The following is a 15522-nucleotide window of genomic DNA, read 5'->3' as shown; positions in this document are numbered from 1 at the left end:
AGCAAGGCAGGTGCCAGGGGCAAGCACAGTGAGCTGGGTTGTGTGTGTCAGTCCCCAACAGGAGCAAGGCAGAGGCTGTGGGCAGGCACAGTGGCATGGGGGTGGGGTCAGAAAGAATCGCTCCTGGGGTGGGACAAATATATGTACTTCTCTCTTCCAGAGCTGTATTGGGAGCCAGTTTTCTGTCTTCATCCGAGCTGGAGCTCCTCCAGGCACCAGCAGCTGCTCTTCCTGCCCTTCTGAGGAGAGAATGCTTGCAGTTATGCCTGTAACTGCACTTTTAGTTGTGACTGGACACTGCCTGATCCTCTTTTCATCATTCTATTCCTGCCTTATGGGCAAGAGATGGTGTTGCAGGGGGTGGGGGGGGCATGAAGAGGAGTGAGCACCAGGTGAGTGGATAGAGAATAGTGAGTGGTGGTTGCAGGGGGCTCAGAAGAGGTGGAGTGAGGGAAGGGGAAGGGAGAGTGAGGGCAGGGCCTTTGGGGAAGAGGTGGAATGGGGATAGTATCACAGTTCAGGTGCTTGTGTGAGCCCCAACTGAGTTTGGGCTTGGTGCCACGGCTCCATTTTAAACCACATCCTGACTAGAGGCAGTTTCCCCCACCTACCCATTCTATATTGACTTCAAAGATAGAAGACTGAGTATTTCTAGTGCCAGTAACGTTTTAATCCTCCATAAACATAACATTATAAGACTATTTCCCATACTGAATATGCTGTCACAGCCTAGACATCTGAAAAGCAAAATCAGAATGTGGGAAGGGAGAAGAAAATAGAAATGTCACATGTGAACAAAAGGCCTGCATTTGACATTATCAAAGTACATTACAGTCCTCTACCAAGCATAAGACAGGGATGCTGAAAGTACTTTTACTGTATTTGATATTGATTTTATTATGATTATGTTTTCAAACTATACCATTCTTTTGATTATTACAATTAAGTCAGAAAGAACACTAATTTACAGCCTTACATCAGCTCTTCAGGGCCAATGTCACAAATGATGTAACTTTTCAGCAAGATGGACACTAAACAGCAAGTCTTGAGTGTGTTAATTGTGGTTAAATAAAAGAAATAATTTCAGAATCAGAGGTGAGCAAATAAAATTCAAGAACAATTTCTACAGTGAAAGAAGCATCTTTTCTGGTTGCATAATACCAGTTCAGATTTTTCAGTTATTTTGTTCAGTGCACGTTTTTAAGTTAATGCTGCACGACTAAGTATCACAAAGTTAGCTGTTATTTTGGTCTTTTGGGGAAGACAAAGTTGGTGATTACCAGGCCAGCTGAGCACGGGGGGTGGGGGGGGGGAAGAGGCCAGGGGGCAAATGAAGCAGTTGCACAGCATCCCAGCATTTCAAAGGGGCCTGGAGCTCCAGCCACTGCCACTACTACTTTGGCAGCAGCGACAGCTGGTGCACCGGGCTCCTGTGAAGTGCTGCTGCAGTGGTGCTCTGCGACTGCGCAGCTGTGAGGGAGGGAGGAGAGCCAGCACTGTGGTCCCAGTGGTGCTGAGGGCTGATGGCCCTCTGCCCACCCCTTCTGGGCTGCAGAGCTGGGCCCCACTCTCAACTTGCCCTGGGGCCGCCAGTGGCTTTTGGCCCCACTGGCAATCACACATATCACACCATAAAAGTATGCACTCTGTTTCCCAGGTTAATGAGGAGGAATTAAGGACTTTATGACAACCTAAGCCTACTGTTTCTTTGTTTTGAGTTTCAATTTTAATTTTACTGTAGTAAAGACAAAGTTAAATATACAATATAGATCAACTGTAATATTACATATTTTATTTTATATAACAGAGAAACTATAGTGTAGGTGTTTAATATGCTTATTTTCACATATAAAGGGAGGTGCAAACTTTTTATATGACTCGCAAACTCTTTAAATTATTAAAATGAGAAGTAATTTTACAATGAACCAAGTGTGCTTTTCATTACACGTACTCATGTAGCGAACTTTGCTCTGACAATGAATGTACACTTTTGCCCCTGCATTTCACTTTCTGCTTCTCAGGCAACAATATTTTGTCATGTTTGTGTTACAGATGTATTTATACCTGGCCCTGCAGATTTCCAAGACCAGCATCTGATGAAGTGAGTCTGTGCTCACGAAAGCTCATGCTCAAAACTTTTCTATTGGTCTATAAGATGCCACACGACCCTTCGTTGCTGTTACAGATGTAAAAGACGGTTCACATTCTAAATAAACAGAATACCTCTTCTAGTTTTGTCACCCGTACAAGTAAATTAATAGGACCGAAATGCTTTTTGACTCTTTCCTTTTAGATTCAGAGGTATTTTTGTTACTGAGCACATGATCAATTTTCTAATTAAAGATCTGAAGAAGTAGATCTGTTCCATGAAAGCTCATCACCTAATAAATTATTTTGTTAGTCTTTAAAGTGCTACATGACTGCTTTTTTGTTTTGACAGAACACAGACTAACATGGCTGTTAGTTTTCTAATTGTTAACCATATTGATTATGAAGATATATGTGACCCAATACCTAAGGATATGAAAGAGAAGGAGGAAAACTGTGGATGAATCAACACTGCAAATGTTATGTCTAAGACGATGTTAAAATAGTAGGGCCCTTATAAGAGGCTGACAGACATTGCTTGAAAATTCCATCCTATTAGTAGGAAAGGATCCCTGTGGAAACGGTCAAGTGGGTTTTGCCGGCTTGCTGTTGTAGGTAGATCATTAACACACTTTGAGTTAAGGGATATGAGGGAGACTCTTCTCCTATGAAAAAGATGTAGAGTATGGGCTTAAGTACTTCTCAGGGCAATCCTACTAGCCAAGCCTAGGGTAAAAGGCTGAGCCTTTATTTTGTATTATTTTATTTATGAGCACTGTTATAAACAAAATGGAACGCCAAAAGGGAACAGGTTGTGTCTTGCTACAACTTGTGCGGACTATGCTTGAGGCATCATGGGGAAGCCACCTCATCATATACCTGAAATATTTTATAACTAATGGAACTACAGGTTCCAAAAGAGAAAACTGTCTGTCAAACAGATGAATTATGCTTATACACCCAATATGACAGGGTTTAATATTTCTTTTAAAAAGATGTATCCCTTGTTGTGTCCATTTCTGAAATATTATTCAGACAAATTAGTACAGGGAGATTCCTACTTTCAATAAAGTTATGAATCACTTTATAGTTTTGGTGATAAACTGGAAATGTAATGGCATAAATCAGGTGCTATCTAAGAAATAAAAACATTATAGGCTTCATATGGTTGGGAGGAGATTTCAAATTTCAATGAAGAAGATCCCCTCAATTTGACATTCCCTTACTTAAAATAATTTAAGTAGGGCAATGTCAAATTGAGGGAATCTCTACTTCGAAATCCTTAACCACACAGTATTATAGGAACATATATGACAATGCTTTATTAGATTTGCACAGAAATGGACTGTAGTTCTGATGTGTTACTTTCCCCTTCTAAATTTTTAAGTCCACCAGACATCAGAACAAGAGATAACCATGCAGTTTTCACAATAACTTGATATTACAATGGCCACTTTTAGTAGCGATCTGGAGAGTATTTGCCAAGCCTTCTGATCCTTAGTAATCAGAACAGAAGTGCCCAAAATCCCAAGATTAAAGGATTATGCTTCAGGGAGAACTTGTGGTATTTCAAGAAAATGTGACTGATGCTCACTACTTATTTTTTAGTGCTGATAAGATTTAATGTTTAAGGTCCTTTTATGTGCAGACATAAAAGCTGCTGTAATCAGAGTATTACTAGGGAAAACTACTCTGATTGGAGGTTCAATATGTTTAAATTGTTGAGCCAAGGTTATTGTTTGGATTAGGCTGGAAAAGATGATGCTGAAATAAGCAAGCCCAGACATTGAAACTAAACCAGAGAAAAACAAAGCAAACTGTTATGATTATGTATTACAGCTATATGTGCATATTGACAATTCATGGGGGAAAAAAACCAGAAAGACCTAGAAACTAGGTATACTGCACGTCCACAGTTATTATAAAACTGTACATATTTCATTTGAACAATGCAAAAATCCATATGATAACAGAACTATCAAAACTAGAGCTGGAAGAGACTTATTATGTGATCTTGCCTATATTCTCCAAAATCAAAGTGCTTTGGGGACAGTTTAGCTTTCCTCCAGCTTTTATCCATATCTACTGTATTTTTATAAAAAACTTAGTTTGAAGCAGCTAATATTAATCTATTGATATTGATTCTACATGTTAACATAAATTAGACATTAGACTATATTGATGACCCATTTTAGTACATTGTACCTAAAAAGATCTTGTAGATTATGTTATCAAACCAGTGGGCAGCTGTTTCACAAAGAAATGTATGCCTACTTGATTTTCTTCATATTTCAGAAGGCATTGTTATATGATAATAAGCAGTGCTTTTTTTGTGCTGGTACTGAGTAATGGCACCTAGGCAGGCCCAGCCATGGGATTGCCTAGGGGGCGCAGAGCTGGCTAAGTACCAGCACCTTACCCCCCTCACCCCCACCCCTTTTTTTTTTAAGGCACTAATAATATGCCATATGACATACAGCCTTAACACTGCGAGACACAGACTATCCAGAAAATTATTAGACTAAACTGATAATATTTTATTTCAGAAGGCAGAAAAGGCTACTGGGGGGAAGCAGTTCTAGATTTGATTTTAACAAATAGGGATGAACTGGTTGAGAACTTTAAAGTGGAAGGCAGCTTGGGAGAAAGTGACCATGAAATCATAGAGTTCGTGATTCTAAGAAGTGGTGAGAGAACAAAGAGCAAAACAGAGACAATGGATTTCAGGATTTTGATTTTGATAAACTCAGAGAGCTGGTAGGTAAGGTCTAATGGAGTGATATTAACACCCAGAGCAGAGAAGCTGCCTTTGTAAGCTGCGAGCCACTTCCTCAAAGGAGGTTGAAGTGAAACATACCCTGTCTGAAAAGGTGGAATATGTGCAAAAATGAATGGGGCAAACATTCCTACAGTATATCAAGTGCTATACACTGTAGATGAGTATTCCTTAAACTTTGAGACCACACTACATCAAACCATGGTATTGTTTACGTGGAACACCTATGAAAATTTTCTTTAAGAACGAGTTGTCAAACCAAAAACACACCAGCAACATGGATACAGCAAAAACAAAATGAAGTAATTTAATCAGGTATTATTGCAAGAAGCAACATTGTATTTGGTTTTCATAATAGAAAATATATACCATCAGTATATTTTTCCAAACGCTCACAGCACACCTGTAAAGTTATTCTGGAACACAGTTTAAGAAACAATGCTATAGAGGGTGCATAAAGAGCTGAAAGTTAAGTGTATATTGAAAAGTTTTGCTAAATCAGAGCATTAGGTTAGTTCCCTGTCTAGTGATTGGCGAGACACAAGTCAGACAGAACCCAGTTTGATTGTTCGGAGTCTAGGCTGAATTTTACCTTTTTAACTGAGAAAGTCACTAGAATTCTTGAAAGCACTGGGATTTTCTATATTATCTTTACATTTACTTTTCAGAGAAGAGTTACACTTCAAACTGAAAAGCCAATCACTGTTCAGTGCATATGGCTTTCACACTTGATGGACATTCTGCTAATGGAAAAGACATTACACCATAAATTAGTTTTTAAGCATATACAAAGACTGACTTAATATGAGTCCTAGGCTTTGCATATCTCTGTGAAGAAACCATCCAAATCCAATGACTGCAAAAGCAACAAGTCTGTAAGCATCATAACATGTCACCAATCTATATTTTTCAGACTAATCAGAGACAAATTTATTCTTCAACTCAGGTGTCTCCCACAGGAAAGTACGCCATATCACTTCTGTGAACTTTTCTGATCAGAATATGCACCGTAGACTTGATTCTGGTTATTTTTGTTGTTATTTAACTATATAATTACATTTTCCTTTCCTGCAAGTCCAGAACACATGAAGGAAGCTATACAATTTGGAACTTGCTCTTTTTTGTTAGAGCCATTTAATTTGAGGTTCTGCTCTCCCACAAAGAGAGACAAAACAATAATCAGAATGTATGGAAACTCCAAAGTAATTGTTAAGGGCTAAACAAATGGAAGGAAGATTGTAGAGATGGACCCAAACCAAAACCCTGCATCACTCCCAGACTTAGAGCTATTTTAAATCCAGATCTATTTTTATGGCTAAGAACAAATTCTAGTATAGCACTTGGATTTAAAGCAACAATTCCTTTTAAAATACATTATTTGAGCTGGGATTTTTAAATTCTTGAATGGAAAAGGTGACTGCTAACAAGTATGTTTATCTAGCATGGTCTACTATTTTAAACACTTATTTTATGAAGATAAATATTGGAATGAATAACCTTAGCTTCCTGTATATTTTTATTTTGGTCGTTGGCTTTGATGTAAGCCTATTTTCTACCCAGTTACCAGCTACTACCAGTATTGTAGGCTCAACCACAACTGTTAAGGTCATTTAGGGCATATTTAAAGTGATAAAGCTTTAACGATGTAAGAGATCAAGACAATCTCCTATTTTTGCTTTCTCCATGTCTCCAGACAAATACCATTAGAGTTCACTTAGGATGAGAGTATTTAAAGAAATATTTCTATCACCTTATCTCAAAACATAGGTGGCTGAATTCTAAGCCTGTCTGAGATATTACTGAACACATCCTTATTAAGGACCACAGTATGATTTACTCAGTGTATTCAATGAATGTAGACTCTACAGCACTATGTAGCATTTACTGAAAATTATTTTGTCCCAGGTGCTCTAAACTAAAAGAACTATGGGAATTCATTTTAAAAAATAATTTATGATTGAACAGAGTAATTACCCACTTTTACTTATTATCAATCAGCTAAAGGATAGATTAAAGCACTAAGGACTTTAATTCATACAAAACAAAAAAGAAGTCCAGTAGCACTTTAAAGACTAACAACATAATTTATTAGGTGATGAGCTTTCACAGGACAGACCCACTTTTTCAGAAGTGGGTCTGTCCCACAAAAGCTCATCACCTAATAAATTATTTTGTTAGTCTTCAGAGCGCTACTGGGCTGCTTTTTTGTTTTGATAGTACATACACTAGCACAGCTCTCTCTCTCTCTCTCTCTCTCTCTTAATTCAGGCAGTGCATATACATACTCCCACCTTCCCAGCCGACACTGTTGCCTCAGTTCCTAACTACTTTGCATGAGATGTTACCAGATCTAGCTAATTTAATCTTTTGTTGGCTTTTCTAGACATCCCATCTCCATGTATCTAGACTGCACAAGCCTTCAAAATAATGATTTCCTAAGAAATATTGCATTACTGTAGAAAAATTTTTCTTGTAAAAAAAGGAAAAAGATTTTTTATTTGTGAATGTTCCTTTTTTGGGCAATAGTCCTGCCAACCTTCTCCCCATTCCTTGGAGCCAGTCATCCTCTCACTTCCCCTCTAGTCCGCTAGGAATTTCTTTTCCTGCTCTAAAAAGTTGACATCGACCAAGATCTTTTAATCTCTTGCTGAATCAACCTCCTTGTTATCCTCTGTCTCTCTATATCCACTTAGTTAGGTCATATATCAATAACCTTTGCCTTCACCCATTCCACCAACTTGAATTAACTGACAGTGACAAGGGCCCCATCTCTTCTTCTGAAGCCTACTGTATGCTTCTGTTCTGTTTCGCTGCCAACAAATGACTACAATCTACTAACTACTCAGGTGACCATATTCATATTCACTGAACCTGCTCTACCACCTTGAACAACCTCTCCATGGCCTCATCCTCTCTGAGTTTTATTAGTCCCCTCTCCTTCACAAACAGCAAACCAAGTACCTTATTTTTGTCTTTAGGTTCCTCACCATTTAATCTTGCATCAATAGTTTTCATACCATTGCCCTCTGTCTTTGCTCTACCACTAATAGTGGCCTTAATTGCCCATCTTCCACTTCTTCCTTACCCTCCTCCACATTTTCTCCCATGCCAGACCTCACACCTTGGAGAAACCCATCAAAATTTCTAAGTTGATCCTAGCCTCCTTACCATCTATTCCTGTCATGACCTCTATAAATCACTACCACCTGGCAATGGTTAAGCAAGTGACAAGCCTAGGGTGGCCAGCCCTCCAGGATTCGGCTGGTGTCTCCTGGAACTGGCATCAATCTCCGTGCAACCATTGAAAGAACTCCCCTAGATGTTCATAGGATATTATAAGAAAAAGGACATTATGTCATGTGGTTAAAAAAAGGCCTCCTGGAATAGCTTCAGTCAGAGCTGGCAACCCAAGGCAAGCCAGCACTTACCCCAGGGACGCTAGCAGGAGGCAGCAACGGGCAGTTGTCCTGGTGCCCTATAAATCACACCTGGAGTTCTGCATGGTGCTGGTTGGGGAAGATACAACAATCTCGGTCACCTTACAGCCTGCCCCTCACAGTGACCCTTCTGCCCCAAGCCCTACTAGCTCAGAGTGGGCCTCTTCCACATTGCCCAATACCCAACCAAGCCTGGCACCACTGATACCCATCCGCCTCCCTGTTTGGACGCCGGTCACATCCCAGCGAGCAGCCTGTAAGCCTTCGGGGCAGGGGGCAGCTCCTGGCTGTTTGGCCCTGCAGCCTTTTGCCCGGGGGGCTAGTTCCCGAGGGGGTGCTGCGGTGCGCCAGCGTGAGGCACGTAAGGATGGGTGCCACCTTCGCCAGACCGGTCGCCATTCGTGGCAGTGGCGCCCCGGTCCGGAAAGTGGGCAACCGTCGTAAGGAACGGCGTCGGCTGGAGCAGTCAGCCTGTCCCCACGGCAAGACACGCAGGAAGCACGGTCAGGCTGTGAATTCTGCCTTCCACGCCAGGCAGCCAGGGCCCCTGTGGAAAAACAGGGGCACTTACGCGCACCAGCAACGCTACCAAGACACCCCTCAACCCACTACTCCCACACTGCGCCCCAGGGACCAGCTAGATATACACCCATCCGCCGGTGACGTAAGACGTTCAGGACGCACCGCGCTGCTCCTCCCGCCAGGTCCCGGCACGCGACGATTTAACGCTCTTTCCCGCGGGGGCGGGGGCGGTTGCCTAGTGAGGAAGACGCTCCTCAACGGTCCCTCATTAGGAACAAAATGGCCGCGGCAGGCAGCGGTAGCGGGGCCTGCCGGGGCGCGAGCTGTGGTTCGCCTCAGGTGAGGACGTGACAGGGAAATGGGGGCGTTCGGTAGCTATGGGAGGCCCCCGAGGCTGGTCCCGATCCCGGTGACAGGACACATGTCGGAGAGTCTAACCGGAGGTGCCCCGCTGGCAGATGGAGGAGAGTTGATCCGATTAGGGGGTTCAGAACCGTGCTGGGGTGTCTGAGCGAGGCAGGAGTTCAGACCGGGAGCTGATGAGAGTGTGTGAGGCTGTCTGGGCAGATTAGGGAGGTCAGACCCAGATGGGGGTTAAGGGACCAGCCTGTGGGGGGAGTGGGTTGATCAAGGTTGTGGAGGGGCTCATAGATGGTTTAGGGGTTCAGACCCAGGAAAGCTGGGGAGTTGCTTGGTGTTGGGGGTTGTGGGTCTGGAGGGATTAGGGATCATATGGGATGGGGAGGGAATCAAAGGGGTTATTACCTGGCATAGTGCCCTGATCTCAACACACCCTCTGAGCTAGAGGTCCAGCATTTTAGGAGGAGTGCCATGCTCTCGTTTCCCGTTCTCTACAGGTGCGGAAATCCCACGGGATCCTGTCCCAACCTGCCATGTCAAAGAAGACTTTGATTCATGGAGACTTTTTGGCTAAGGAGGAGGAATACAAGTAAGGGTAGAGCTGTGAGGCAAGGCGCAGACGTGCTCCTTTGACCCTATTTTGATATCTGTAAACCGCTGTTGAGAACAGATTGATCAAATTGGACAAGTCAAATATTCCCGCACTGTCAGGGTGATTAGTGAGTTTTTAGAGGGACCCCCAAAAGAGTTTTTCTTAGATGACTTCTCTGGCTCTGAACAGACCACCACATTCAAGTCAGAGCTACTTAAATCTACAGACCCAACTGTGCTCCTTGTAATAAGATGGAAGGCCTAAGTCCATACAGCATAAATGGACAAAACATGGCTCAAAGCAAAGCTAAGCTGTAAGCAAGAGGCAGGCCTCTGCTAACGGAACTTGGCACAAACAGGGCTGAGAGTACAAAACACTCATTGGTAATTGGTCCAGGTGCAGAACAATAGTTGGTATAAGTTGAAATCACAAGGTCTCACTAGCTCATTAAAAAAGACCTTGATACCTTCTCCTTACAGATATAGACCCAGGTTCAGGAAAGGGTCTAACATGGCAGCATGATGGATAGAGATGATCTAACCAAATCATGAGTTAGAGGGTGATGGGTGGTATCCGGGTAGCATTGCAAGGTGGTAACCTGATATGTCAGCAGTGAGGTGCATTTTGTTTGTACCTTTTTATAATGTGATGTCTTGGGAGGACTTTCTTTGTCTGATCTAGGGGGGCAGTGGCATCTCCGTGGTTTGTGTCAGTCCCTTGCAGCAGGTGCATACGTGCAGGACATCAGTACAGTATACTGTAGCTAACAACTGTTATTTGTACCTTGCTTGGCAATAAATCCCAGCTGGTGCCTTCGATCCCTACCTGGTCTGTGGTTTTTGGGAAGCCTCAGCTACAGTCATTGCACATGCATGCACACACACACTCATTTACACACATTAGCAGCCTTCTGGTTATCATCAGTGATTGAGCCACAGACCTGTGAGGACACCATGGCTACATCTACACTTAGAGAAAACTTTGAAAGAGTCATGCTAATGGCCATTTCGAAGAATACTAACGAGGCGCTGAAATGCATATTCAGCGCCTCACTAGCATGCCACCAGCTGCAGCACTTCGAAATTGCTGCTTTTCGTTTTTGCGTAGCTCGACCAGATGGGGGTCCTTTTTGAAAGGACCAAACCCACTTCAAAATCCCCTTATTCCCATCTGCCGATAGGGATTTTGAATATAGGAATAAGGGGATTTTGAAGTCGGTTTGGTCCTTTTGAAAAGGACCCCCGTCTGGACGAGCTGCGCAGGAGCAAAATGGCATTTTTGAAGTGCCGCGGCCGGCGGCATGCTAGTGAGGTGTTGAATATGCATTTCAGCGCCGCGTTAGCATTCTTTGAAATGGCCATTAGCATGGCTATTTCAAAGTTTTCTCTAAGTGTAGACACAGTTCAGGGCAGTAAATCTGCCGAACTACACTTACAAATAGTTTTGGCCAAAAGCATTCAGAATACCCTTTTCACCAGGATGTCTTGTCATAGCAGAAGTTATGGTTCTTGCTAGCTAGTGCCCTGCCCCTTTCTTTCCTTTCCTGTTGGCACAATAGTAGATCTCAGTATAGGTAGATGAGTTGAGGAGTTTGCGTTCCCTATTTGTTTTTAAAGCTGTTTATTGAACTTAACGTCAGTAAAAAGATGAGCTCAAAGATTAAATGACTTTAGAATATGAAAGTTTCTTTAATGTGCTCAAAACTTTGTTTTAAAAAGCTAAAAATTGTTATAAACTTTTTGGTCTAAGAATTTTCTGAGTGGTAGAAACCACTCTGATTAAACTCTCTGCCCATGTGCCTACTCTCTCTCTCCCTATTATCCATTGGAGATATATGATGATATATGTGGTAAGACAACTTTTATATTACATAAAAACCTCTTCTTACATTAAAATAATGTTAGTTACAAAAGTGAAACACTCAATTGTTAGAAAATGTTAAAATTAAGGTTGCCCTTGAAATCTTAATTTACCTTTTCCGCAACTCATACATATGCATGATGATACTGTGTTCAGTTACATAATCACATTGTACTATTTCCCCAAGACCCCAGTCTCATGTCCCACACCTGCTATCAGCTCTTCCTATGTAGATTTAAATTAAAAATGTTTATAAATGTTGAGCAACATCATGGCTATGTCTACACGAGCCCCAAACTTCGAAATGGCCACGCAAATGGCCATTTCGAAGTTTACTAATGAAGCGCTGAAATGCATATTCAGCGCTTCATTAGCATGCGGGCGGCCACGGCACTTCGAAATTGACGCGCCTCGCCGCCGCGCGTTTCGTCCCGACGGGGCTCCTTTTCGAAAGGACCCCGCCTACTTCGAAGTCCCCTTATTCCCATCACGGGACGAGATGCGCAGCAGCGAGGCGCGTCAATTTCGAAGTGCCGCAGCCGCCCGCATGCTAATGAAGCGCTGAATATGCATTTCACCGCTTCATTAGTAAACTTCGAAATGGCCATTTGCGTGGCCATTTCGAAGTTTGGGGCTTGTGTAGACATGGCCCATAAGGTATAAAAAAGTTATCTGAAAAAGCAGAGAGTTATTTTCAATACACATTTTGGTTGTACAGACTTGTTCTAATACATCCTTTTTGTGTGCATTCAGGCCTTGGGTTGCAACTTGAATTGTTTTTTCACTCTGCTGCAATAATTAGGCTGTGTCTACACTAGCCCCCAATTTCAAAGGGAGCATGGTAAGTAGGGTATTGGGAGATTACTAATGAAGTGCTGCAGTGCATATGCACCACTTCATTAAGCTAATTCTTCCCCGCAGCAACTTTGAAGCAGCAAACTTTGAAGTGTTGGCTTGCATGTAGCTGCGACTAAGTGCTACTTCAAAATTTTGGGGAGTAAAGGCATGTCGAAGTAGCCCTGGCACTTCAAAGTACCCACAGGTTAGCCGCAGCTATGCGCAAGCCGGCTCTTCAAAGTTTGCCACTTTGAAGTTGCTGTGGGGGAGAATTAGCTTAATGAAGTGGTGCATATGCACTGCAGCACTTCATTAGTAATTTCCCGACACCCTACTTACCATGCTCCCTTCAAATTTAGGAACTAATGTAGACACAGCCTTAGAGTAAGTAGTAGTGTTATTCTAAAAGCAAAAGCTAGTAGCACTTTGGAATAAAGCATTTTGCATTGTGTGTTTGTTTTTTTTTAAGGGGAGGAGAACATAATCTCTTGAACTTGTGCCCAACAGAGCATTATGTTTTCTGATGAAGAAAAGTCCAAATTGTTGGAATAAAAGCACTGCAAAAGCTTTTTTCCTTCAGATTTGCAGAACAGAAATATGTAGATTTTTTTTTAAATTTGCTATTTTACTCTAATTGTAGAAAAGTATCACACTGGGTGAGATATAGGCAATTAAAATACATATACAGATTGCTCCCTCCTAAAAGTGGTGGTCTCTGGTCTGGCAATATCCATTTTCTGGCAAGATGAGGGATGCTTCTGGACCAGAGAGCTGGGGCAAGAAGGCAAGCAGCTGGCAGCCTGAGGTAGAGCAGTGAGGATGGAGTGCTGATAGTGTCCACTGGCAGACCTGCAGGGGGCCGGGGCTGGAATGCTGGCATCCCCGCAGGGGAGCAGGGATGGAGCACCGGGCAGGGGCAGAGTCCCGGGCCTGGAGCCTGGGGTCTAGCTGTGGTGGTGAGCCAAGGCCAGAGAGCTAGGGAGCCACATCTGGGGGCCAATGGGGGGCAACCAGAGACAGGGGGCATTAACCTCTGGTGGTCCTGCAAAATCCCTTTTTTGGGATCACTGCAGTGCTGAGGGTGCCAAACCAGCGAGTTGAAACCTGTATGTCTGTAAGGCAGACTACCTACATAACATCAGTTTGCTAACAGAAATAAGAAAGATGTCACTATCTCTAAATAAAGAGGAGCTTATAGGTATTTCATTTGGTTATTGAAGTGATTATTAAAAGCTTGTGTACTGCCAGACTGCACCGATTCTATTTAAAATTTATTTCCTTTAAACTCTTCAGGTAAATTCAGTGACAAAACTATTTTATTGTCTTAGGCGAGTGAATGCGGAATTAGAGGCAAAAACAGCAGAGCTGGTGCGTCAGGCTGAAGAAGTAATCGTGAGTAAAATTAGACTATTACATAATGCTAACTTAGGTCACATGCACAAAGTGTCACCACTTCTAGTTGTGGGAGGTAGGAAGCTTTCATGGGCAAGTTGGGACTATGTCATCTATTTCTGTAGAATTTAAGTTTTTTTATATAAAAAATCCTTAATACAAGCTAAATATGAGCTGTTGCAATGCTAGTGTCTGAATTTGCAGGAGGCAGAGTGCCTTTGTGGCTGTGTGGAATGTTCCCAAGCTACAGCAAAGCTAAATTGAAGGGATACTTTTATTTGGCCCAATTTTACTTTTAAAAAAAACAACAAGAATACCAAACCTACAGAAGCCTATCCACAACATTTTTTGGAAGGGGAAAATCCACATATTAAATATTATGTTTCAAAATTTGAAACCTAACAACTGCACCAGTGATACCTTACAGTGAAATAAATAAATGAAATGGACTTCATTGATTTGTATTGTTCAAGTTGAAAAAAATACAAAAAGTAAACAGCATAATTAGTAATAGTGTAGTTAATAACAAAGAAACTTGTTTGAAGCAAAACAATTTCAGATCTCAGTGTTCCTTCAATGAGGTAATCATCAGGATCTGGACTGAAGACTGGTGACAGGCAATGTTTGTGCTTACATCAAAGAGAATTGTAAAATCTCAACTTTAAGAAACAAATCAGGCTTGTTTGAACAGTAATTTAGACAGCCAATAGATGTATTCCCTTCATTCTTCACAGTAATGCAAACCATACCAAAAAGAGAAATAGCTACAGTCATACGCAAAAGTCCACAGTTCTTGAATCCTGTGCAATGATAATTGAAATTAGCAATCTTCATGCGCACAGGATATCTTCTGTTCCAGAAGTTCACCTGAACACTGACAAACTGAATCTGGCTATCTGGTTTCTGAATTAGACATCAAAGACTCCTCACAGTGGCGGAAATTAGAGCATCTCTTCTGGTGCTCAAGGACCGTTTTGGGACCTAAATCCAGGGCCAGAAGGGTGATTAACAGACTGATCCTTTTGAACTATTATGTAGTTTTCCTTATCTATAAAGGTGGTATTTAGTGGCTGTCACATCCAGCAGAAGAATCAGAATTAGGAGCAATAAAATTTGATCGGTTTTTCACGTTTTAAGAACATAGCCTTTGGTCCAAAAGCAGACATTTTCTGTAGGGTGCAAGTGATAGGCTTGCCCAGCTTTTTGTGTGAAGCCAACCCACCCAAAGGAGAAGTAGCAAAAGCTGCCTCTTAGAGGAGGTCTGAAGAACCAAAAAGCTAAGGAAAATTTAATTCCCACCCATCCAGAATCTAGTAATTTGGGACAAAGAAGCCTTCAAATACATAACCTTCAACAAAGCTTTCAAGTCAATTCTTCCTTTCCTTCAAAAACTGAGACCTACCCATTGAAATCAAAGTAACATCATCATGCCAAAAACTTCATGTCCTACAAAGAAATCTGTAAAAATAGCCACCAGCTCTTCAATACGTACATTTTCCAAGTGCCACGAGACCCCTTGTAGACTAACAGAAATGTATGAGCATAAGCTTTCATGGGCAAAGACCTACTTCGTCAGATGCAGGTAGGGAAGTTTGCAGAGGCAGGTATAAATAGGCAGGCCAGAGCAAGGCTGGAGATAACGAGGTTAACTCAGTCAG

General features: G+C 42.1%; 1 protein-coding gene across 3 annotated transcripts in view; it reads left to right on the top strand.

Annotated features, from left to right (window-relative positions):
- The first annotated feature begins 2085 nt into the window (after nt 1-2085).
- TEX9 (testis expressed 9) overlaps nt 2086-15522 on the top strand; it is a 75730-nt gene continuing 62293 nt past the window's right edge. The window contains exons 1-3 of one of the 3 annotated variants that reach the window (XM_075007374.1): nt 2086-2101; nt 9681-9772; nt 13801-13864. In XM_075007374.1, the coding sequence (XP_074863475.1) occupies nt 9717-9772; nt 13801-13864 (120 nt within the window). In that variant the 5' untranslated portion in view covers nt 2086-2101; nt 9681-9716. Of the gene's footprint in view, nt 2102-9087; nt 9163-9680; nt 9773-13800; nt 13865-15522 lie in introns of those variants that run through there. The other 2 variants (XM_075007373.1, XM_075007376.1) reach the window with 2 other exon arrangements.

This window comes from Carettochelys insculpta, chromosome 12, assembly GCF_033958435.1.
Source record: "Carettochelys insculpta isolate YL-2023 chromosome 12, ASM3395843v1, whole genome shotgun sequence".
NCBI classification, from domain to species: Eukaryota; Metazoa; Chordata; order Testudines; family Carettochelyidae; genus Carettochelys; species Carettochelys insculpta.
This window is presented reverse-complemented; position numbering and strand designations above follow the sequence as displayed.